Source organism: Prosopis cineraria, unplaced genomic scaffold (genome assembly GCF_029017545.1).
Source record: "Prosopis cineraria cultivar Desert tree isolate PC_DT_omini unplaced genomic scaffold, ASM2901754v1 PC13, whole genome shotgun sequence".
Classification (NCBI taxonomy): domain Eukaryota; kingdom Viridiplantae; phylum Streptophyta; class Magnoliopsida; order Fabales; family Fabaceae; genus Prosopis; species Prosopis cineraria.
In genome coordinates, this window is record NW_026555344.1 from 11535958 (window position 1) to 11560538 (window position 24581).

The 24581-nt window shown below is 29.9% G+C and overlaps 2 protein-coding genes across 3 annotated transcripts; both read left to right on the forward strand.

Moving 5' to 3' along the window:
• The first annotated feature begins 6527 nt into the window (after window positions 1-6527).
• On the forward strand, window positions 6528-8260 carry LOC129291531 (vestitone reductase-like). The gene is made up of 4 exons (XM_054928932.1): window positions 6528-6673; window positions 6936-7460; window positions 7600-7792; window positions 7888-8260. Exons 1-4 carry the CDS (start codon window positions 6553-6555, stop codon window positions 8027-8029), a joined length of 981 nt encoding a protein of 326 aa, XP_054784907.1. The 5' UTR covers window positions 6528-6552; the 3' UTR covers window positions 8030-8260.
• Window positions 8261-15666: 7406 nt separating this feature from the next.
• LOC129291293 (vestitone reductase-like) lies at window positions 15667-17452 on the forward strand. Of its 2 annotated transcripts, none has more exons than XM_054928574.1 (4): window positions 15667-15846; window positions 16109-16633; window positions 16773-16965; window positions 17061-17452. In XM_054928574.1, the coding sequence occupies exons 1-4, from the start codon at window positions 15726-15728 to the stop codon at window positions 17200-17202; spliced, it is 981 nt and encodes a 326-aa protein (XP_054784549.1). In that variant the 5' UTR covers window positions 15667-15725; the 3' UTR covers window positions 17203-17452. The 2 variants fall into 2 exon arrangements, with proteins under 2 accessions (XP_054784549.1, XP_054784550.1); XM_054928575.1 differs by having other exon boundaries at window positions 16109-16609.
• Window positions 17453-24581: the final 7129 nt, after the last annotated feature.

Consider the following 24581-nt stretch of genomic DNA (forward strand, 5'->3'; position numbering starts at 1 on the left):
CCTAAGAGATCCTCTTTCCAGTCTTCTTCCTCTAAGGGTTATCTAGAAGCCCGAAAGGCAAAATTTCAGCAAACCAACTCCTCAAGCAAGCTGCAATCTAACGCTATGCATAAACCATCACCCAATGCTGCCAAGGAATCTAGCTCTAAAGCAATCAAATGCTTTAAATGCCAAGGATTTGGCCACATTGCTGCTGATTGTCCTACTCAAAGGGTTGTTACCATTAAAGAAGGACAAGAGTATGAAGCACCTGAAGAAGATGAGGAGGATGATGAATTCTATGGCACTGATCCCATATATGATGAGGAGGTTATGCCTGCTAATCAAGGAGAAGCATTAGTGCTTAGATGAAGTCTGCATACAACTGTAGTCAAAGAAGAACCTTGGCTACAACGCAACATTTTCACCCTCGTTACACAGCCCAAGGAAAAGTTTGTAATGTCATTATTGATAATGGAAGTTGTGAAAATGTAGTATCTGACTACATGGTGGAGAAATTGAAGTTGCCAACACAAGATCATCCGTAACCTTACAAGCTTCACTGGTTCAATAAGGGGAATGAGGTAAAAGTTTCTAAACAATGCCTTGTGACCTTTTCTATTGGGAATCGATATTGTGATGAAGTTTTATGTGATGTTGTTCCCATGAATGCATGCCACCTTCTCTTGGGGAGCTCATGGAAATATAACCGACATGCTATGCACAACGGGCGAGCAAACACCTATTCTTTTACGAAAAATAGTGTCAAGTTCACACTTGTACCTCTATTGCCTACCGAGATTAGCCAATTTTCGAGGGAATCTAGCACCTCTAAGCCATTGGTGTCTTTGATGACTAAGGAGGAAGTCAAGGTGATGAAGTCTGAAGCCTAAATGATGAGCTTTATTTTAGTGCTTGAGGTGAACAACGAGTCTGCCAATCCACCAGGAGTCATTCCGTTATTGTCAGAATTTTTAAATGTAATATCTGATGAGATACCACCAGGGTTGCCTCCCATGTGAGACATACAGCACGCCATTGACTTCGTTCCAAGAGTAGTCATTCCTAACAAGCCTGCTTACAGGATGAGTCCCCAAGAACATGCTGAAGTCTAATAACAAATTGAAGAGTTGTTGAAGAAAGGGTTGGTTTGAGAAAGTGTCAGCCTTTGTGCTGTACCTATTCTTCTAGCACTTAAGAAGGACGGGAGTTGGAGAATATGCATTGACTGCTGAGCTATCAACAAGATCACTATTAAGTATTAATTTTCGATACCTTAGCTCAATGATATGCTAGACCAGTTGCATGGTACCATTACCTTCTCTAAAATTGACCTTCGTAGTGGGTACTACCAAATTAGAATTCGGCTAGGAGATGAGTGGAAGACTGCTTTCAAGACCAAAGATGACTTGTATGAGTGGAATGTGATGCTTTTTGGGTTAACAAATGCCCTTAGCACATTTATTCGTGACACTACTATCGAATAGCACCAAAATTAATTAAAAAAAACTAAATTTTACAGTAAAGCGCAACCTAGGTCGTTTCCCTAAGAGTCAATAGAGTAACTATTTGAATTATGATTATGAAAAGCGAAAAAGTGGGGTTTTTTAATGATGAAATTAAAAAATAAATTAGAAATAAATAAATAGAGGAAATTCAACTCAAAAATTACCAAGAATAAGCAACGCAATCAATCACAACCCAATCACCTAAATTTAATCTTCCTTATCCAAAAATAAATTAATTTTATTTAACTTTATTATTCTAATTTTATTAGATATTTCTCAAATTATCATTCAAGAATTAAATAAGAGATTAAGTTATAGATTAATTGAAATCTCCTTTAACCCACAACTTAACAACTGTTCTATGTTAGCCATACTAGAAACAAAGCATGGATAATCACCCAAGCTAAGCCAAATTACTCTTACAATGCTATATCAATTGATTATAGCAAGTAAAACCTCAGATAAAATTTATAACTCAAAAATTATGCAATAAAACTACTCCAATCAGCAATAGCAATTAAAGCATAAAATTCAGAGGTAGAGAGAAGAAGAGTAAATTGAAATAAAGCTAAAATAAATTCTTCCTTAAATATCAAAGACTCTGATTAAAATTTAATATTATGGTTTGTGATTGATCACACTAAGAAAATTAGCTCTTCATAAAACTAAAAACTGGACAATAACAAGTGAAAATTAAGAACAAAAGAAGCATCGCCTGAAGAAATTAAAGACAAGACAAAGATGAAGAGTGATCGCTCGCGTGCATGCCTGTGCTTTCTCCTCCCCGTCAAAGAATCATGTTTTTATTTTCTTCAGATGTGCCTCCTTTTTCCTCCTCTGTTCCTTGCTTTATATATATATATATGTATGTATATGTATATAATACATGATGCGTATGGCAAAAGCAAAAGCTAATAATAAAATGATAAAACTACTTTAAATAACCCTAATTGAAAACTACACTAAATAACCCAAAATAAATTCAACCAAAATTTTAAAGATTTAATTCTTGATTTGATCTCCAAGCATGCCCATATTCTTCTTATCCAAAATAATTTTTATTGATATCTTCCAAATTGAATCTAGAAAATCTGCACAAATAAAATTAAATAGTAACTGTGTAAAAATATTAAAGACATTATTTATATTTTAAAATCAAAGATTTAGTTAGTTAAAATCCTAAAACTGAATATTGGCTAATAAAATCAAATAATATCTAATTAAACTCAATTAGCCTCAAATAAATATTTAAAAGTCTAAATTAAAAGGATAAAAATATATAAAATTATGATTCATCAATGCGCCTGATGAATCAGGTATTGAGACCCTTTATTGAAAAATTTGTTGTTGTGTACTTTGATGATATTCTTATTTATAGCAAGAGTCAAGAAGAACATTTAGATCACTTCCGACAAGTTTTGCAAGCATTACGTGAACAAAAGCTTTATGCAAATCTCAAGAAGTGCACCTTCCTCACTAGTGAAGTTGTGTTCTTAGGTTACATCATTATCGCAAAGGGTGTTCAAGTTGATCCAAGCAAAGTTGCAGCCATTGACAGCTGGCTAATTCTAAAACTTATCTAAGAGATTCAAAGCTTCCACAGATTAGCTTCTTTCTATAAGAGGTTCATTCATAATTTTAGCTTTATTGCTTCACCACTTACAAATTGTACTAAAGGAGAGAAAATTCAATGGTTATAGCAAGCTTAAAAAAGCGTTGAGGAGTTTAAGAAGAAGTTGATCGAAGCTCCAGTCCTATCTCTTCCTAATTTTGACCAAGTGTTTAAGTTAGCTGTGATGCTTCTAACACCAGTATTGGTGCTGTCTTTAAGGCAGGAGGGTTATCCCATTGCCTTTTTCAGTGAAAAGCTCAACGATGCTAAGCTTAGGTATTCTACCCATGACAAAGAATTTTATGCCATTGTTCGAGCTCTCCAATATTAGAGTTATTATCTTCTAAATAAAGAATTCATACTCTTTTCTGATCATGAGGCTCTCAAGTATTTGAATTCTTAGCAGAAGATTAGCCATAGACATGCACGTTGGAGTGAACTCCTACAGTCTTATCTATTCCTTATCAAGCATAAGGCTAGAACTTTGAACTCCATAGATGATGCTCTTAAATGTCGACATGTGCTACTCACAACACTGCAAACTAAAGTTGTTGGGTTTGACCTTGTCAGAGAGTTGTATTAGGATGATCTTGATTTTTGAGAAGTATGGGAAGTAACTATAAATCAACCTTTCCACCAGTTCTACAGACATAACGGGTTTCTATTTTGAGGCAAAGCCCCATGCATTCCACAGGGTTCCATAAGAGAAGCCATAATTTAGAAAGCACATGACAGTGGATTAGCTGGACATTTCAAATGAGATAAAACAGTTAACCTAGTGAAGGAGAACTTTTACTAGCCTCGACTTAAACGGGATGTCAACATGCAAATACAGAGATGCAGAATTTACCACTTGGCTAAATCCAAAGGTTAGAATATTGGATTATACATGCCTTTGCCAATTCCAGAAGTACCTTGGGAAGATGTAACTATGGATTTTGTTCTGAGTTTACCACGGACTCAGAGGCAAAAAGATTCTGCCATGATAGTTGTGGATCATTTCTCAAAATGGCCCATTTCATTCTATGCCAGAAGACCAATGATGCTGTTCAAGTAGCAAACTTGTACTTTAAAGAGATTGTGCGTCTTCATGGCATTCCCAAGACTATCACTTTTAGTCGTGATGTGAAGTTTCTTAGCCACTTTTGGCAAACTCTATGGAAGAAGATGGGAACTAAGCTCCAATTTAGCATTGCTAGTCATTCTCAGACAGACGATCAAACTGAAGCTGTAAACAAGATCCTTGGTAATCTTCTTCGTAGTTTTATGGAGAAGAATTTGAAGTAGTGGGATCTCATTCTTGCTCAAGTTGAATTTGCTTACAATAACTCTGTCAATCAAGCAACTGGGAAGTGTCTGTTTGAAGTTGATTACGGCACTCATCCCCTTAGTTCGATAGACTTGACCCCTTCACTTGATAACCAGCAATATAGCTCTGATGCTGACCAAAGAGCTAAGGAAATTAAGAAGTTGCATGAGCAAGTTTGCTAGCAAATCTAAAAGCAGAATTTGAGGTACAAGGCTCAACATGACAAGTATCGGAGACAGCATACTTTTAAGGTAGGAGATTTGGTATGAATACATCTATGAAAGGAACGATTTCCTAAACAATCGAATACTAAGCGGTCCTCATGAGCTAATGGTCTCTTCAAGATTGTGCAAAAGATCAACAATAATGCTTATAAGGTGGAATTCCTTAGATCTTATGGAGTGTCTACCACCTTTAATATTGTCGATCTATCCCGTTACATTAACAATGATGCTGAATTTGACTCAAGGGCTAGTTTCATTCAACTAAAGGAGGATGAAACAAAATAACGTTGATAAGGAAAACACCAGCCATAGAATTATAGTGTTTCACCATTAATGTCTATCCATTTTAATCTGTTTTACAAAGCATTAATCTTTTGTATTCATTTCAGTTTCAGTTGTCATTCTAGTTATAACCCCCTCCCTATCCTAGTAGTATAAATAGAAAGCTTTTCTCTGTGCATGGAGAACAATTTGATTAGAGAATAAACAAGAGTTTTCTTTTGGTTCTGTGCCAACATATTAATTATTGTACAACAAAATCATACCCTTCCCTCTCAATTCCCCAAATTTGGAGAGAATGGTTTGGAAGGGAGGGCTATACTTTTCCAAACCAAATAAGGGAAAGGGAGTAAAATCCTTCACCTCACCTCCAACCAAATATTGCGTTAATGTTTGTAACCTCGAGCTTCAACCAATTAGGCATCCTCTCTCACCCTTTATTCTATGTTTGTTTAGTCATTATGCCTTTTTTTTTTAATATCATTCATTTGTTTGACAAAATGTTTATCTAAAATCAACTCTTTCTACTTATAAATAAGGAAATTTATCATCAAACTTAGTACATACAGTATTTTTTTTCATGTACAAGTGTTTTGCTATTGAAGATAATTATATTTAAATATTCAAAGTACGATCAAGTACTAAATGTAAGTACATCTTTTAATGAGAATTTAAACTTTAATTTACCACATTGTGAGGGATTAATCCTTTCCATTAAATCTAATTGATAATTATATAAAATTGATATTATTTTACATTTTGCATCATTTAAGATAAAAATATAGTTGAAACTAAAATTCAATGAAAAATAAGAAAATATGAACTAATCATTTTACATTTGGATAGTTTTTCTTTTTGACCTTGAACACTTGGATTATTAGATGGTTTAGATAGATACCTGCTCATGAGATCCATTTGCATTGATGTTGAAGAAAAGCTTTTTGTTGCCCCAATCATGCATCCTTATGAGAGGACTCAAGAATATGACTTTAAAAATTGTAGCTAAAATTCCACATTGAAACTTTCACCATATGCCCAGAGTCAAATTTAAATTTGAAAACAAATCAACTTCAATCAGGAATCAATATATTATGTAGGAGGAAAATTTAGTCCGTTGATGGTGTACAAACCTTGTTGAGTTGAGTTTAGATTTTGAAAATGCTCCTCTCTTTCCCTCAATTAATTGTTTTCCTTTCCAACAAGTTTCTATGCTATTGGACATTTCTCACTTTTTTTTAATTGGATAAATAAACAAATTGACATCTAAATTATAAATTTTACTTAAAATCCTAAATGCATATCTTGTATAATATTTTCTTTTAACTTTTAAAAATTATACAATTTAATTTTTATTATTAATAAAAGTTAACTTTGACTTTTAATTTATCAGAAAATGACAGAATTAAATATAAAAAATTACAGTAAATGATTCAAAAATTATAAATTATAACCTAAAAAATTATATAAAAAAATTAAAAAAAATTGTATTCAAGTGTGTATTATACTCTACTTATACCATCCATAAATTATTTTCCACATGTTTTATTCAAAAAATATCTTGAAAACCGTTTCCTACATGTCTTAGATTTTTATCTCCCCGCTAGAACACGCTCGAACCTGTCTTCTTCCCTGAATGACCGAATGGAAGAGAGCAAAGGAAGAGTCTGTGTTACAGGTGGTACAGGCTTTATCGGTTCCTGGATCATCAAGAGGCTTCTTGAGGATGGTTACTCTGTTAACACTACCATTAGATCTCACCCAGGTTTCAATATCTATCCATTTATTTCAAGCAAATATATCAACTGTCAACTTATCCTCTGTAATAACTCCAAGTATTTCCCGAGAGATTTCCGGGTGAAAGCTCCATCATTTTCTGCCCAAAGCTGTTTTTTTGCCTGTTGGGTTTCTTTAGTTAATACAAAACCTGTGGGTCTTTCTCTATTAAGTGGCCTTGTTTTCCTCTTTCTTTTTATGGCAAAGTGCAAATCAGATGAATCTTGTGATTTTTCTTTTCCACATTGCAGAACACAAGAAAGATGTGAGCTTCCTCACAAATTTGCCAGGAGCATCTCAGAGGCTACAAATTCTGAACGCAGACCTAAATGAGCCAGAAAGTTTCAAGGAAGCCATTGAAGGGTGCCTTGGAGTTTTCCATGTGGCTACTCCAATGGATTTTGAGGAAAGCGAGCCTGAAGAGATTGTGACCAAAAGATCCATTGATGGAGCATTAGGTATTCTGAAAGCTTGCCTCAATTCAAAAACCGTGAAGAGGGTTGTTTACACTTCCAGTTCTTCTGCTGTCTCTCATATCGGCAAAGAAGATGAAGTGAAGGATGAGACCTTGTGGAGTGACGTGGATTTACTTAGAACTTCAAAGAGATACGGATGGTCCTATGCAGTTTCTAAGACATTGACGGAGAAAGCTGTGCTTGAATTTGGAGAACAAAATGCATTAGATGTTGTGACTGTTATTCCCACTTCTGTTGTTGGACCCTTCATTTGTCCTAAGCTTCCTGGTTCTGTTGGTTCGACACTGTATTTTTTATTTGGTATGTGCTTCGCTACTCCGTGTCACATTTAATGCAGTTCTAACATTTATTTATTAACTTACTGAATTTGGTTATGCAAATGATAAGTGGGTTCTGTATGATGTCATTACATGCTAGTATTTTGGAAAATCTGATGCAGGTAAGAAGCACCCATTATGTTATCTGCAAAGACCTATGGTTCATGTTGATGACGTGGCAAGAGCACACATATTTCTACTTGAACATCCCAATCCCGAGGGGAGATATAATTGTTCGACATGCTTGGCAACCCTTGAACATGTGTCTGAAATTGTGTCTGCTAAATACCCAGAATTTCAAACGCCAACCATAGAGTGAGTTCATCTTATCCTTTTCATTGTTGTTCGTACAGCTACGAACATTTGATAAATTAAGTAAATGACTGTGTCCTCTCTTATTCATTGTATAGTTCCTTAAAAGAAGGAACTGGCTCAAAATTTCCATATCTGTCATCTAAGAAGCTCACAGATGCTGGATTTGAGTGCAAGTATGGACTTGAGCAAATGTTGGTGGGTGCAATTGAATGTTGTAAGGAAAAGGGTTATTTGTAGCTAGAGTACAGTGTGTTATCAGATTACCCTGTCAAAATATGGTATATGAAAGGTGTTTAATAATAATATGACAAGTGTGTGTGTGTGTGTGATTGTAAATTAAATTGTATGATAAATTATAGTTTAGTATATTTCTTATGAGCTTTATGATCATATATATGTAATGTTGTTTCAACAGAATGTGCCCTGAAGGTGTTTGTAAGAATTGCTAAGTTTGATAACTCAAGAAACTGGAGGCTGAGTTTAGATTTGCAAGTTCAAAACAAAAGTATTTCAATGATATATATTATTTTATTTACAACGATTTAATTGATTCTAATTCAAGTTTTGCTCTTTAGTCTACCTTGTTTGGCTTTCATAATCATGACAATGCAATGGATACATTGGTGTCTTTAATTTAAAAAGAATTATGTATCTTATAATTAAATCATTGCTTCTTATAATTTAAAGAGAAAAACATAACCACTCATCCTTATAATTCAATCGAGCTTTTCTTTTACTTATCTTTAATTTTTTCAATGTTTTCAATCACTATAATTTTAGTAAGATTGGATAAAATTTGTTTCTCAGGTCCTGTAACGATGTTAAATTATAAGGATTGTAAGATTAAAAATACTGAAAATAAATTACAAGAATAAAAGTAAATTTGATAAATTATAAGAATCAATAATTGTATTTTTCGCTTAAAAAAAACCTAGTTTGAACCCTTGAAATGTATCAAATGTCATTTTTTATCTTTGGTTAGGCCCCTACTTTGCAATTTGCATCTACTTTTAACAACAAATGAATGCTATAATGATAAAATGATAATGATAATCTGGGGTTGGTACTCCTTTATTGAATGCAAAAGAAATTATATATCACTGCTATAATTAATTTTTATTTGAACTTGTAAATAAGGTTGGATTTGAGTGATTGTTGTGAAGTTTTTGTGTATTAGGTTGATTTCACGCTCCACTGCCATCTGAATTTTTTACCCATTAAAGACCTAATTGAGAGAATTAAGAGAAAAACATATAGAGAGAAGGGGAAGAAAATGCTTTTGATTAAAGCAAGGGTTTGTTTGGTTCGAAAGAAAGGAAAAAATCTCAAAATTATCTTATTTGTTCATGAGGAGAGAGAAGGGGAGGTTATTATAGATAGACAATTTTACTTTTATATTATTAAAATTTTTTTTAGTAAAATATAGTTATGAATGTTTATAACATGTAATTATAAATATATAGAATAATTATAATTGTTAAATATACTATTAAAAATCTATCATCACTAAATTTTTTTTTTTTTTGAAAAAAAGTATCAATTAAAAGAAAGAACATATTAGTCTTTGTACAATAAAATTATATCCTTCCCCTTCAATTCTCCCAATTTGGAGGAGAGGGCTCTACTTTTTCAAACTAAATAAGGTAAGGGAAACAAAATTCCTCGACCTCTAATCAAATATTGCCTTAATGCCTGCAATCTAGAGATTCAACCAATTTGGCATTCTCTCTCACCCTTTAGTCTACGTTTGTTTGGTCATTTTAACTTTTTTTTTTTTACATCATTTGTTTGATAAAAAGTGTCTCCAAAATCAACTCTTTCTATTGATAAATGAGGAAAATTTATCATCAAACCTAAGAATTATATCATGCATACAATTTTTTTTTTAAGCACAACTGTTTTTTTTTATTAAAGATGATCATATTTAAATATTTAAGATATGATTAAGTTTTAAATGTGAGTACCTCTTTTAATGAGAATTTAAACTTTAATTTATCACATTTTGAGAGATTAATCCTTTCTGCTAAATGTAATTGATAATTATATAAAATTGATATTATTTTAGATTTTGCACCATTTAAGATGAAAATATAATTGAAACTAAAATTCAATGAAAAATAAGAAAATATGAACTAATGATATTACATTCGGATAGTTTTTCTTTTTGACCTTGAACACTTGGATTATTAGATGGTTTAGATAGATACCTGCTCATGAGATCCATTTGCATTGATGTTGAAGAAAAGCTTTTTATTGCCACGATCACGCATCCTTATGAGAGGACTCAAGAATATGGCTTTTAAAATTGTAGCTAAAATTCCACATTGAAACTTTCACCATATGCCCAGAGTCAAATTTAAATTTGAAAACAAATAAACTTCAATCATGAATCAATATATTATATAGGAGGAAAATTTGGTCTGTTGATGGTGTACAAACCTTGTTGATCTTAGATTTTGAAAATGCTCGTCTCTTTCCCTCAATTAATTGTTTTCCTTTCCAACAAGTTTCTATGCTATTGGACAGTTCTCACTTTTTTCTTAATTGGATAAATGAACAAATTGACCTCTAAATTATAAATTCAAAAGTGCTTAAAACCCTAGAAGCATATTTTATATAATATTTTTTTAACTTTTAAAAAGTATACAATCCTGATTTATCATTAATAAAAGTTAACTTTGACCTTTACTTGAATATAAAAAATTACAATAAATGATTCAAAAATTTCATATTATAACTCAAAAAATTATAGAAAATGACTAAGATATTCAAGTGTGTATTATACTACTTATCATATCTATAAATTACTTTTCACATGTTTTATCCAAAAAGTATCTTAAAATCTATTAATTTTATTTAAAAATTTAATAAGTTTCAAATTACATCCTTGAATAGTACACTTTCTCCCACTAACATTTTTATTTTGGCCAACTGAATTGCATTTCATCAAGAAACAAAAAAGAGTTCAAACAGAGAAAGCAAAACATGTGTATGAAGATAACAAAAGAAGATGCAACAAACAAAATTTAACAATCAGGCCACCAATCAACCAATACTCTCCCTGTCTGCACTCAACCCGGACTGATCCTCTGATACAAGGAAAAGCCAACATCCTAATGGATAATCTAAGTTAGAGGAGGTGGTGTTCCCGAAGGTTCCAACTCCTTTGAAGCCATACTTGCCAACAAGTGCGTCTGCGTTCGGTACTTATCATTGTAATGAGCACTAGTGTTGATCAGGGTTAAGAGCAATTCTGACCCTATTTCAACCCAAATTGATCTCTATCATTCATTTAAGTTAATTTTTAATATTTTTAACATTATATTTATTAAAATAAAAAATATAAAAAAATTTAATATTAAATCTGAATTGTTTAAGTACATTTAAATGATTAATTTATAAAATTTATAAGTTTTTTAATATTAAATTAGGTTATCTAAATTATATCTGAATTGCTCAGAGTCTATCTGGATAGTCAAATTATAAAATTATAAAAAAATTAATATTAAATTAGAATTCTAGATTAAAACCATATTGGTTAGATTGGTAATAAACATATTTATTAAAAAAATTTATATTAAATATACTATTAAAAATATTTAAAAACTAATTTAAATGGCCGGTAAGATCAATTTAAACTGAAATAAAGGGTCAAGATTGCTCCTCGCCGCGTGCTCATCACTGTATGCAAATCGCCAACAAGTGCGCAGCACAATTCTCATCTCGGGTAATGAAGAGAAGGACAACAAATCATAGGGTGCCAGCCCATCCGACTGATCTTGAATCAATCTTCAAGCAGCGATATTGCCAATCACATGAAAGTAAACTTCTACAGTTGCATAGCTTCTAGAAGTCAGCACAATCCATTTCGAAGATAAAAGGTAAACTATTCTACCACTGGGCAATATTAATTCACCTTCAGAAAACCAGAAGGGGGTTAACTTGGACCATTGTCTAAGACCACAGCAGACCAGTTAAAGCCATTTCCAGAAACAAACCCCTCAATTTCCATTGTTCATACACATTAGCAGTCAAGAGAGTGATGAATTTTCTAGGGGGTCAGGTGGGTCACCATCAGAGACCAGTTTGCATCTGAATTTCCATGCATTCCAACAACAACAAAAAAGGCCACAAACAATTTCCTAAAATCATCCAGTAACGTGTTACTTCCGAGAACACTACAGAACCAATGCTTAATGTTGCTAATTTGGTCAGGCTTCAGTTGCAAATTAAGGTAAGACCCATACCAGGCACGATTGACCCAAGCACAGAACAAAAATAAGTGTTCTAACGTTTTAGGATCTTCCCCCATACTGAGCAAGAGATTCAGACCTACGGTGCCGATTAAATAGTGCATCATTGGCTTTGAGATTATGCAAATCATAACGAGTGGATCTCTAAAACTCCCATCTCCACGCACTTAGAGCCAGCCCAGATCAGTCTATTAGGACATCTGGCATCTATAATGGGGATTTTTAGGATTAATCTCATAAAAGCCTTCTCAATTTGGCCACAGATTGGTGCTAGATTCCATTGCCCACATGAGAAGTCAATGAGTCCACAATTATCCCGGCAACATTTAACAAAAAGTTAAAAGAAAAAGTTATATAAAAAAATTAATGATATGATATATAAATAGCACTGCAAAACTTTTTCTCCTTTTCATGTAAATAGGACAAGTAAATATATGTATATGTATATGGATGTTTGTATGTATAGACATATTTAACTTTTAAGGTACATTATGTACTGTGTGTGTTTATAATTGCCGGAAAAAAAAAAAAACCAAGAACAAGCAATTGATGATGATAAATTCTTTGGGAGATGGGTCTTTTTACTTTTTTTTTCCTTTCACTTCTTCAATCCTCCACCATTCATTAATTTTATTATTTAAAAAATTTATTTAATAAAAAAATTTAAATAATGAAAATTGAAAAAGTGGGAGGAAATAGAGGAGAAAAAGTGGAGAGACCCCTCTCTCAATAACTTTATAAGGACGGGTGTGTCTCCACTTCTCTCCTCTCCATTTCTTTAAGATAATACAATTCAAATTATTAAAAAATATAAATAATAATAAAAAACTTAAAAAAAAAGCACCTTCAATCTCTCCTTGTACACGGTTTAGATTAAATATTTTTATTTTTATTTTATTAAAATAAAAATATAAATTTTTTTATTAAAACTAAGCAGTAATATGAATAGTCCTAATTTAATATGGATAGCTCAAATTTAATATCAATTTTTTTATAATTTTAATATTCAACTTTCAGTGTACATATTATATATAGATAATCAATTTATAAAAATTTATAAAAATAAAAAATTTAATTACCAATTTGAACAATCCAGATTTAATATTCATAATCCAAATTCAATATTAAAATTTTTACAATGTTAATATTAAACTTCCACTCTCCAGATATAATCTTTAAAATTAGTTTATAAAAATTATTAAATCTAATAACAGTTTGGACAATCTAAATTTAATATCAATAGTCCAAATTTGATTTAAAATTTTTATAATTTTAAAATTAAAATTACACTGTTTAGAGTATATCTTAATGGTCAATTCATATAAAAAATTTAGTATTAAATTTGAAACCACTCATATTAACCCTGGACTACCCAAATTAATAATAAAATATATTACTAATATTTTTATAATTTTTTAATAAACATAAAAAACCTTTTAAATCATGTGCAGGATGATGGTAGTTTTTTTTTTATATTTTTTATTATTTTTTTATTTTTTAATAATTTAAATTGTTTTATTTTAAAAAAATGGAGGGTAAATAGAGAGAGGGGAAGTGGAGACACCCCCGCCCCTCCCAGTTGGACAATAGTTGGTGAAAGAAGATGGAAAATTGATTTTTGTTATCAAATAAGATACCTTCTGATTCAGAGAAAAATATGGACAAGAAAAAATTAGAGAAAGATGGTGAAATACTTAAATAGATTAGATATATCATGTTATTTGTGATTTATTCAATTAAAGTATTTTAAGTAATTTAAATAAAATTTTATATGATATTTTCTTAAATTAATTTTATTTTTATAAGATAATATATATTTGATTTATTGCCTTCTCTCTCTATTATTATCATTAATATTAAAATTAATTTATATTTAATATTATCTAAGTATCAGATTTATATTAAATAGATCATAAATGATATAGTGCATTTGATCTACCTAAGTATTTTTGAAGAAGATGACACTATCTTGTTTTATGATTAAATTTTTGGGTTTTTCTTTTCGTACAAGAAGAAAATTAGGGAAAAACAAAGGAACTCATTCCAAACAAAGCTATACAGTCTATGTTGTTTAAAATTTGTTATTGATATTCACATTTAAATATAAATAATAATTTATTTTATTTTAAAATTTAAATAGTTCAATTTAATATTAATTTTGTAATTTTTATAAATTATTCTGAACATTTCAAATTCAATAATAAAATTTTTAAATTTTTATTTTAATAAATATAATATTTAAACTAATATTTTAGGTCGGGATGAGACTCGTTCCATATGATCAAAATGAAACCGGATGAATCGAAATAAATACAAGTTAAACACATATAAGAAAGATGAGCACAAGGTATCTCCTTTTATCTTTTCTTCTTTTTCCCTCTATTTCCTTCATCATAACCGTTTATTTTGTGTGTTTTGTGTGGCTTTTATCTGACCATCCAAAATGCCAGCGGTAATCTGCTACCATTATTACTTAAACAATTTACTTTAAAAAACAGTGTTGAAAATTTTTAATTAAAATAAACACAGAATTATTTTGAAAAAAAACAAATGTTATATTACATTTTTTCAAACTACTTAATTTAAAATTTTATTATTGTGTTTCAAATTAAAATTATTATGAATTTAATCTTGTAATGTTTATTTTTATCTTTCCTGTATTATTTATGAATAAAAAATTTAAATTGGGGAAATATGAATGCATATATATAAATATATTATTTAAAAAATAATATATATATATATATATTATTTATAAATATAAAAAATTTTTCCTACCAAAAAAAATTAAAAACTGTTTCAGTGGGTAAGGCTAATTTTTACATTTTTCTGATGTAACATTCTTCTAGTAATATATGATCCTGTGTTTTTCATTTATCCTAATTACAAACTTTATTTTGATACTATGTGACAAATTGATTGAAATTTATAAATAATATTCATACACACATATTAATATTTTTTCTACTGAAACAGTTTTTGAAATTTAAAAGTAATATATATTTTTTAACAAACATTCAAATATGAAATTCATAATAATTTTAATTTTACACACAAGAATAAATATAGATTATTTATAAATTTCAAAAACTGTTCCTACCTTAAAAAAAAAACTTAAAAACTGTTTCAGGGAGTAAACCAATTTTTACAATTTTCAATCAATTTATAAATTTAATCACTGAAACAGTTTTAACTTTTTTGGTAGGAAAAGCTTCGAATTTATAAATAATATGTATTTTAAATTTTTTAAATAATATATTTATATATATACACATTAATATTTTCCCCATGTGTAATTTTGTATTTATACATAATACAATAAAAATAAAAAAATAAATATTAAATTTGTAATAATTTTAATTTAAAACACAAAATAAAATTTTAAATTAAAACGTAAAAAATGAAATAGCATTTTTTTAATAATATTGTGTTTATTTTAATTAAAAATTCCAAAATCCTTTTTTAGAGCAGATTGTAAAGGACAAAACGTAAGGGGAGAGGCCCTGCGGCTGTGCCGCACCAGAGGATGACTTTGTCATAACAAGGCCAATTAAAAAACACCATGTGTCCCGTAGAGGATCATTAGACAAAATACACGTGTTCCAACTTTCCTAAATGTCTTTGATTTTTGTTTCACAAATAGCACACGCTCGAACCTGTCTTCTTCTCCGAATGACCTAATGGAAGAGACCAAAGGAAGAGTATGTGTTACCGGTGGTGATGGCTTTATTGGTTCCTGGATCATCAAGAGGCTTCTTGAGGATGGTTACTCTGTTAACACTACCATTAGATCTCACCCAGGTTTCAATATCTATCCATTTATTTCAAGCAAATATATCAACTGTCAACTTATCCTCTGTAATAACTCCAAGTATTTCCCGAGAGATTTCCGGGTGAAAGCTCCATCATTTTCTGCCCAAAGCTGTTTTTTTGCCTGTTGGGTTTCTTTAGTTAATACAAAACCTGTGGGTCTTTCTCTATTAAGTGGCCTTGTTTTCCTCTTTCTTTTTATGGCAAAGTGCAAATCAGATGAATCTTGTGATTTTTCTTTTCCACATTGCAGAACACAAGAAAGATGTGAGCTTCCTCACAAATTTGCCAGGAGCATCTCAGAGGCTACAAATTCTGAACGCAGACCTAAATGAGCCAGAAAGTTTCAAGGAAGCCATTGAAGGGTGCCTTGGAGTTTTCCATGTGGCTACTCCAATGGATTTTGAGGAAAGCGAGCCTGAAGAGATTGTGACCAAAAGATCCATTGATGGAGCATTAGGTATTCTGAAAGCTTGCCTCAATTCAAAAACCGTGAAGAGGGTTGTTTACACTTCCAGTTCTTCTGCTGTCTCTCATATCGGCAAAGAAGATGAAGTGAAGGATGAGACCTTGTGGAGTGACGTGGATTTACTTAGAACTTCAAAGAGATACGGATGGTCCTATGCAGTTTCTAAGACATTGACGGAGAAAGCTGTGCTTGAATTTGGAGAACAAAATGGATTAGATGTTGTGACTGTTATTCCCACTTCTGTTGTTGGACCCTTCATTTGTCCTAAGCTTCCTGGTTCTGTTGGTTCGACACTGTATTTTTTATTTGGCATGTGCTTCGCTACTCCGTGTCACATTCAATGCAGTTCTAACATTTATTTATCAACTTACTGAATTTGGTTATGCAAATGATAAGTGGGTTCTGTATGATGTCATTACATGCTAGTATTTTGGAAAATCTGATGCAGGTAAGAAGCACCCATTATGTTATCTGCAAAGACCTATGGTTCATGTTGATGACGTGGCAAGAGCACACATATTTCTACTTGAACATCCCAATCCCGAGGGGAGATATAATTGTTCGACATGCTTGGCAACCCTTGAACATGTGTCTGAAATTGTGTCTGCTAAATACCCAGAATTTCAAACGCCAACCATAGAGTGAGTTCATCTTATCCTTTTCATTGTTGTTCGCACAGCTACGAACATTTGATAAATTAAGTAAATGACTGTGTCCTCTCTTATTCATTGTATAGTTCCTTAAAAGAAGGAACTGGCTCAAAATTTCCAGATCTGTCATCTAAGAAGCTCACAGATGCTGGATTTGAGTGCAAGTATGGACTTGAGCAAATGTTGGTGGATGCAATTGAATGTTGTAAGGAAAAGGGTTATTTGTAGCTATAGTGCAATGTGTTATCTGATTACCCTGTCAAAATGTGGTATATGAAAGGTGTTTAATAATAATATGACAAGTATGTGTATGTGTGATTGTAAATTAAATTATATGACGAATTATAGTTGAGTATATTTCTTATGAGCTTTATGATCATACATATGAAATGTTGTTTCAAAAGAATGTGCCTGAAGGTGTTTGTAAGAAGCAAAGTTTGATTACTCAATAAACTGGAGGCTGAATTTAGATTTGCAAGTTCATAAACAAGTATTTCAATGATTTTTTTTTTTTACAGCGATTTAATTGATTCTAATTCAAGTTTTGCTTTTAGTCTACCTTGATTGGCTTTCATAATCATGACAATGCAATGGATCCTTTGGTGTCTGCAAGCTTAACCTCTAAATTCTTACTCGGTTAGATTTTACAAAGTTTGGACCCTTGAAATGTATCAAACGTAATTTTTTATCTTCTGCTTATGCCCCTGCTTTGTATCTAGTTTTAACAACAAATGAATGCATGACTGGTTTAATTGGAGCAATTATGTTGTTATGAGACTGTGTTAAGATATTCATTAGGAAATAAATATTTGAGGACTTGATTTGGGTTATGACATGCTTGTACCTTTTATATAAGTTCGGCCTAAGTTATGTGAATTGAAATATGATTAAAATATATTTTTGATCATCTAATTTTATATAAGTTTTTAATTTGGTCTTTTAATTTTATCAAATATATTTTTAGTTCTTTAACCCTAATATTGTTAGATTCAAATGATTAGTCTTTGTGCCAATTATTATTATTTTACAAAAAACTTTGTACTTAATAAGTCAATATTTGATAATATTTTATCAAACTTAAAAGTTCAATGTAAAAACATTTTGTGATGAAATTAACAGTATTAAGGTTTAATAACTAAAAATATATTTTATAAAATTATAGAATCAAATTAAATTTTTTTATAAAGTGAAAGAATTAAAATATTATTTAGTTTTGAAATATTTATATTTCGTGTTCATTTCTATCTATCATGTAGGAATAGAGTTGTTAATCTTAAAGTTTTATGTTTGAACTTTTATGATATTGATAGCCTTTTTCACTAATTTAATCTTTTTTTTAACTAATGTTATATTTCAGTTATAATTATTTTATTTGGTGAATGTTTTTTAATCATGGTAGCGCTTTGAAATTTATCTTAATTTTTTTCTGCCATGATTGTTACTTAAATTACAAAATTGGTTGTAATTTTTTATATAATAGTCCAATAGTATTATCAAAATAAAAAACATTTCTTTGTAAACGTCGCAGCTCCCACTGCGAGACGACCAATTGGTCAGAGTTTGTATTTACAGTTCTATCTTCACTGATGCGAAAGCCATGGCCATGTTCAGCCCGGCTGGGATCAGATAGTGTTTTTTTTTTTTTTTTTTGGTTCAAGTCTCGTGCTTTGTTTGTTGTCTCGTTTTTGTTTTTTTCCTTAAATTAACCAAAAAAAATCAAAAACATTTCTGGGAATTCTTGCTATGATCAGATAAAGTGAAATTTCCTCCCAAAATCTTTCTTTGTACAGAGAGAAAATTTGGGACGCATGTTTTCTCACTACCAAAACAGAACATCAAAAGCCAATTATATTGTGATGCATCATCCTTACTTTTTTAAAATATAGTATGTAATACGTTAATTTCAAACACATATAACTTTATATTTTATCAAACAATGAAATAATTGGAATCCCAAAAAGAATTTCCACAAAAAATCTGCTTCGGTGAGTTAAAGCCTAAACCAAATATCTAAATTAAGAGCTTCTTTGATAACACTTAAAAGCACATTCAAATTATATTTAATATGTACTTTTATCAAATTTAACAAATAATTAAATCTTTTAAATATGTTTTTGTTATATATAAATTAAAAATCAAACACATCCCAGGTAAAGTGGCAGCAATTGCCACAACAACACAAGGAGCCCTATGGCTCACTCGTGCCATGCCTCTCCTTGAATCCAAAGTTGTTTCTCGCGTGAGATTCGTAACATAATATAATGGATAAGACTTGACATTCAATCATAAATCGGCAGCCCCTGTGACTTTCAGAACCGAGTATATAAAACTATTCGAATTCCACAATTTCATATTTAAACCTTTCATAAATCCTCTTTAACAATCATAGTTTAGATGCCCACTTTACGACCATGGAATTACATCCAGTACTTATGATTAGCACCGTGTACTTATCAAGGCCAGAGTAATATTAACCTTTCATTTTAGTTTTATTTGATTCTTGTCGTTCATTTAAATTAATTTTTAAATATTTTTAATATTATATTTATTAATATAAAAATAATTTTGAAATTTTGAAATTTTAATACATTTATTTATTACTAATTTAGTCAATACAGATTTAATCTAATAGTCTAATTTAATATTAAAAATTTTATAATTTTATAATTTAACTATACAGATAGACTCTATATAATTCAGGTATAATTTAGATGACCTAATTTAATATTAAAAAAATTTATAAATTAATCATTTAAATATACTTTAAATAGTTCAGATTTAATATTAAATTTTTTTATATTTTTTTAATAAATATAATATTTAAAAATTAATTTAAATAAACAATAGGGATCAAATAAAGTCGAAATGGAGGCTCAGGATTGCTCCTAGCCTTGAGTGCTCATCATGAATGCAGATGCCACAACCATTCACAAACATTTAGGATCATTTAAAAAACTTGGTTTGCAATCAATTTCATACTATCTTAAATAAATCCAACAAACCAAAACATACAAGGGGTACATAATCTTGAGTCTCACTTATACATTCCTTGTCTTGGTTTGACTTTTGAGGATATACTCAATCAAAAGTGTTTAACTTACAGAAATAGACTTTTCTTTAAAAAAAAAAAAAAAAAGGTGTCAAGTGTCCCAAATTCTCAAATAAGGGATAAGAGTCTTATAAAAGCCATCAAATGTGCATCGAATGATGGTGTACTGTGACTCTGTGAGGCAACAAATAATTAACACAACATAGTCACCAATCTCTTCCAACATATATATATATATATATATATATATATCTAATTACCACAACCAGACAAAGCATCATATGACTTATATTCGCACAGACAAGCATACTTGAAAACACTAAAGTTTAATGACAATATTTCCAATACTATTTCATATATAAGTATGCTTAAAAAATGTTCAAGGTGCATATATAACCGTTTCAATATCATTTTCATACAAATTGCATACTAATAGCCTTGAAAAGATTGAGTTTTTTTCCGAACAAGCCAAAAATAAATTAACATGCTAGAAAAAAAAATCAAACATATTTATCAAAACACATAAAACAATACAATTTATATACTTAAACAAGCCCTCTATGGGGATCAATGACCTTAGCACAGTTTCATTGACAAAAAATATTCATTAAGTATTGATTTACAAATATATGAAAAAAAAAAAAACCAATGTTACATTAAATCCAAGCTTACACAATTGCAAATAATCTCGAGGAACGGTCAATCGACGATAATTAATAATCATCCAAATTAATTTTCCACACAAATTAAACAATTAATGAGAGCTAAGACAAGTTAGCTCAAAATCCCAATTATTTTCCAACACTTGCCCCTTTCTACAATCTACAGTATAATTAGCACTTCCAAATCAAAACTCCCACAATTTTTAGTCTAATTAACTCCATAAAACCGTAAATTACCATCCAATCCCTCCCATTATTCAAAACCCCTAAATTCCCTATTTGGGATCCCAACCAAAGTGTCATATGAAAATATTCAAGCCTGATCAATAATCTTAACTAATTAGTCAACGATTCTGCCTCTCAGATAAACCACATATCAATCAATATAAGTACCATTTTCCATCATAATTAATCTCAAGAATCATCCAATTCCTAACTCCAGTCTTTTCAAAACACAAAATAGAGGAAATATAAACTGATTAAATCCTCAGTCTAATCACATTCACTCATTTAAACCCAAAATAACCGATAAAGTCTCCCCAAATTTGAGACTTATAAAAAATGTGACCCATTTAAATTTTTATATTTATATTATATACACTGTGTGCTGTGGTATATATTTTTTTCAAATATCCTAGTGAGATTTGTGCTGCTCAAATACTATTTTATTTTTATATTTTTGAATTTAAAATACATTTTTATAATTTGATAATTATAAAATTAGTACTGTTTCACTTTTTTACATCATTCAAAATGAAAATATCTTTAAAGATAAAAGTCAATTAAAAATAAGAAAATATGAACTATCCATATTACATTTGGATTAGTTTTTTAAAAAAAAAAACTTGAACATTTGGATAATTGGATGGTTTAGATAGATATACCTGCTGATGACTTTTAAAACTGTAGCCAATAGCCTAATATTCCACATTGACACTTTCACCATATGGCCAGAGTCAAATTTAAATTTGAAAACAATCAACTTCAATCATTAATCAATCAATATGTTTTATAGGAGGAAAATTTAAACCCTTGATGGTGTACAAACCTTATTGATTTTAGACTTTGAAAATATTTTTGTCTGTTTCCCTCAATTAATTGTTATTCTTTCCAACAAGTTTCCACGCTTTTAGTTCTTTGACATTCAAAATCAAACCCCCCAGGGGCGAACCCAGCCTGAGTGTGAAGCGGGGCCAATTTTCATTTAATATTAATACATACATATAATTATTTATAATATTTATTCATTTTTTAATATATAAAGTTATCATTATTTTATATAATTTATGATTTGGAAAAACCATTAGAAAATAAATTACTTGTAAATAAAAATTATATGAAAATAATTTTAAAAGTGACAAAGTGAAACTATATGTCTATTATATTAATAATAAAAATATAAATAATATATAAAAGTTTATATTTTCAATACAATTTCATATGTCACTGTATATAATAATTAGAAAATGGATCTTCAATTTTTATGAAAAACAAACCAAAATATATAATGTAAATTTTAAAAAATTATATGTTTATTATACACACACACAGAGCAATAAATAATAATAATTGTACTTACCACATACGGATACACACGCGTCAAGCCCTCCTTCCTTGTACAATATATATATATATATATATATATATATATTGGCCAAACTCCTCATACAATATCATCTCATGTTCCAACGTGCAAATGCATCCTTAAAATGAACTTGAGATCTCGAAAGGCAAGGAAAGTTCAAAGTCTAACAAAAATAACAAGCTTCCTATTAGATATTCCTTTGATCTTATTTATAACATATAGGGAGAATAAAAAATTTAATCCTATTTATAAGACACTTGTTAATTTTTAATGTTCTTCTTTATTTTTTTTCCTTATTAAATGCTTAAAATAAAAATAGAGAGAATTACAATCAGGACCCACACAGGAAATTAATTACTGCAAGGTCCATTGATAATTGAACTAAATGTAATTTAGTTCAATTATCAATGGACCTTGCAGTAATTAATTTCTCTATGTGGAACTTCAATGTAATTCTATCATAAAAATACTAGTAATGAGATTGAATAATATTTATTAGCAATAAAGGTGAAAATTTGTTAAATTTTAAGACAAAGTTATTAAGGTTTTAGGTTTTTCTTAATTCTAATGAAATATATTGAAAAGGATTTATAAATAAGGTAAAGGGCAAAAATATTCACAAAGTAGTCAGTCAAGAAAATTCAGTATCCTAAAGTGAGAAAAAAGGCCAAAATATCCATAACATTACATGAATGGGTGCAACAGTAACCAAATTGTTAACTTTGTTATTAACTTTGACCGTTAAATGCTGACTGTGCATGTCATGTGTCGGTTTTTGTTGATGTGGATTAATAAAGGGGCAAAAATACCCATGAAATCATCAGTCAGGAGCAAAAATACCCATAACATTATTAGAATTGGTGCAAAAGTGACAAATCCATAAAATTTCTTAAATATTGATCGTTTAGCTGACATCTAAACAGAAGTTGACTATTTTTTCACTGATATAAATAAAAAAATTCCTAGATGAATTTTTACGAATGTTGATTGATTATCATATGAATACCCATGATGTTATTTTAATACGTGCAATAGTGATCAATTCGTCAAAATCCATGCCATATGGTTTCTTTCTATCACTACATATCTCACCTCCTTCCTTCCTTCCTCTTTACTCATTTTTTCTTGTCAACAAAACCTGAGATTCAATATAGTTAGATATGTTATACACAATCGAATATCGAGATTGAACACACCTCCTACACAGCCCTACCTTGAGAACATTGTCAAAACTTTAAGTAATTTCATTTATGATAGATTCAAAAGTTGAATGAATTTTACCATTACTGCAAATAAAAAAGTGATTTAATTTGATATTCAATCAAAATGATATTTTCTCACATGATATTCATGCAATGATTGATTAACCTTTTCATTATTATTGCAAAGAAACAAGCAATTTAATTTGATATTCAATTAAAATGATATTTTATCATATGATATTCATGCAATGATTGATTAACCTCTAAAGAATTTCATCTAAAAATATTTTTTGTCCATGTTAGCAAAAAGATAGTCAACTTTTATTTAGATGTCAACTAAACAGTCAACATTTAAGAAATTTTATAAATTGGTCACTTTTGCACTAACTCTGGTAACGTTATAGGTATTTTTGCTCTTAGTTGACGACTTTGTGGATATTTTTACTCCTTTATTGATTCACATCAGTAAAGACTAACACGTGACATGTACAGTTAACATTTAACAGTCAAAGTTAATGGCGTTAGGTCAAAATTAATGATTTAATCACTTTTGTACCCATTCATATAACATTATGGGTATTTTTATGTTTTTCTTCACTTTAGAATACTAAGTGTCTCTGGTTGACCGCTTTGTGAGTATTTTTGACCATTTATCCTTGTAAATAAGAGAGAGTAGCTTTTAGAAATAGATACATAGTACAACTCATGGGGGCCAAAATGAAAAAACTTCATGGAAATTGAGGGACCAAATTTTTTTTTTTCAAATTGTATGAAGAAAATTAATAAAAAATTTTGTAACATCAACTTTCATTGGCCAAAAATAGTGTGGTTCAATAGAGAAGAAGCTATATCAATATATGTATGTGAAGTGGGTGGAACCTTGTGGGGGCCGTAACATGGTTCCAGCTTCTGAAATCGCCTGTATTTGAAGGATTATTCTAGCTTTTTAGTAAAAAAAATTAAATTCATATTTTTTACTTATATATCAAACATATAATTATCATTATAAAATTTATATTAAAATATACTTTTAATTCTCTAATTTTATGAAAAGTTTTAATTTAATTCCTTAATATTATAAAATGTTTTTTAATCCTTTAACCTAGTAC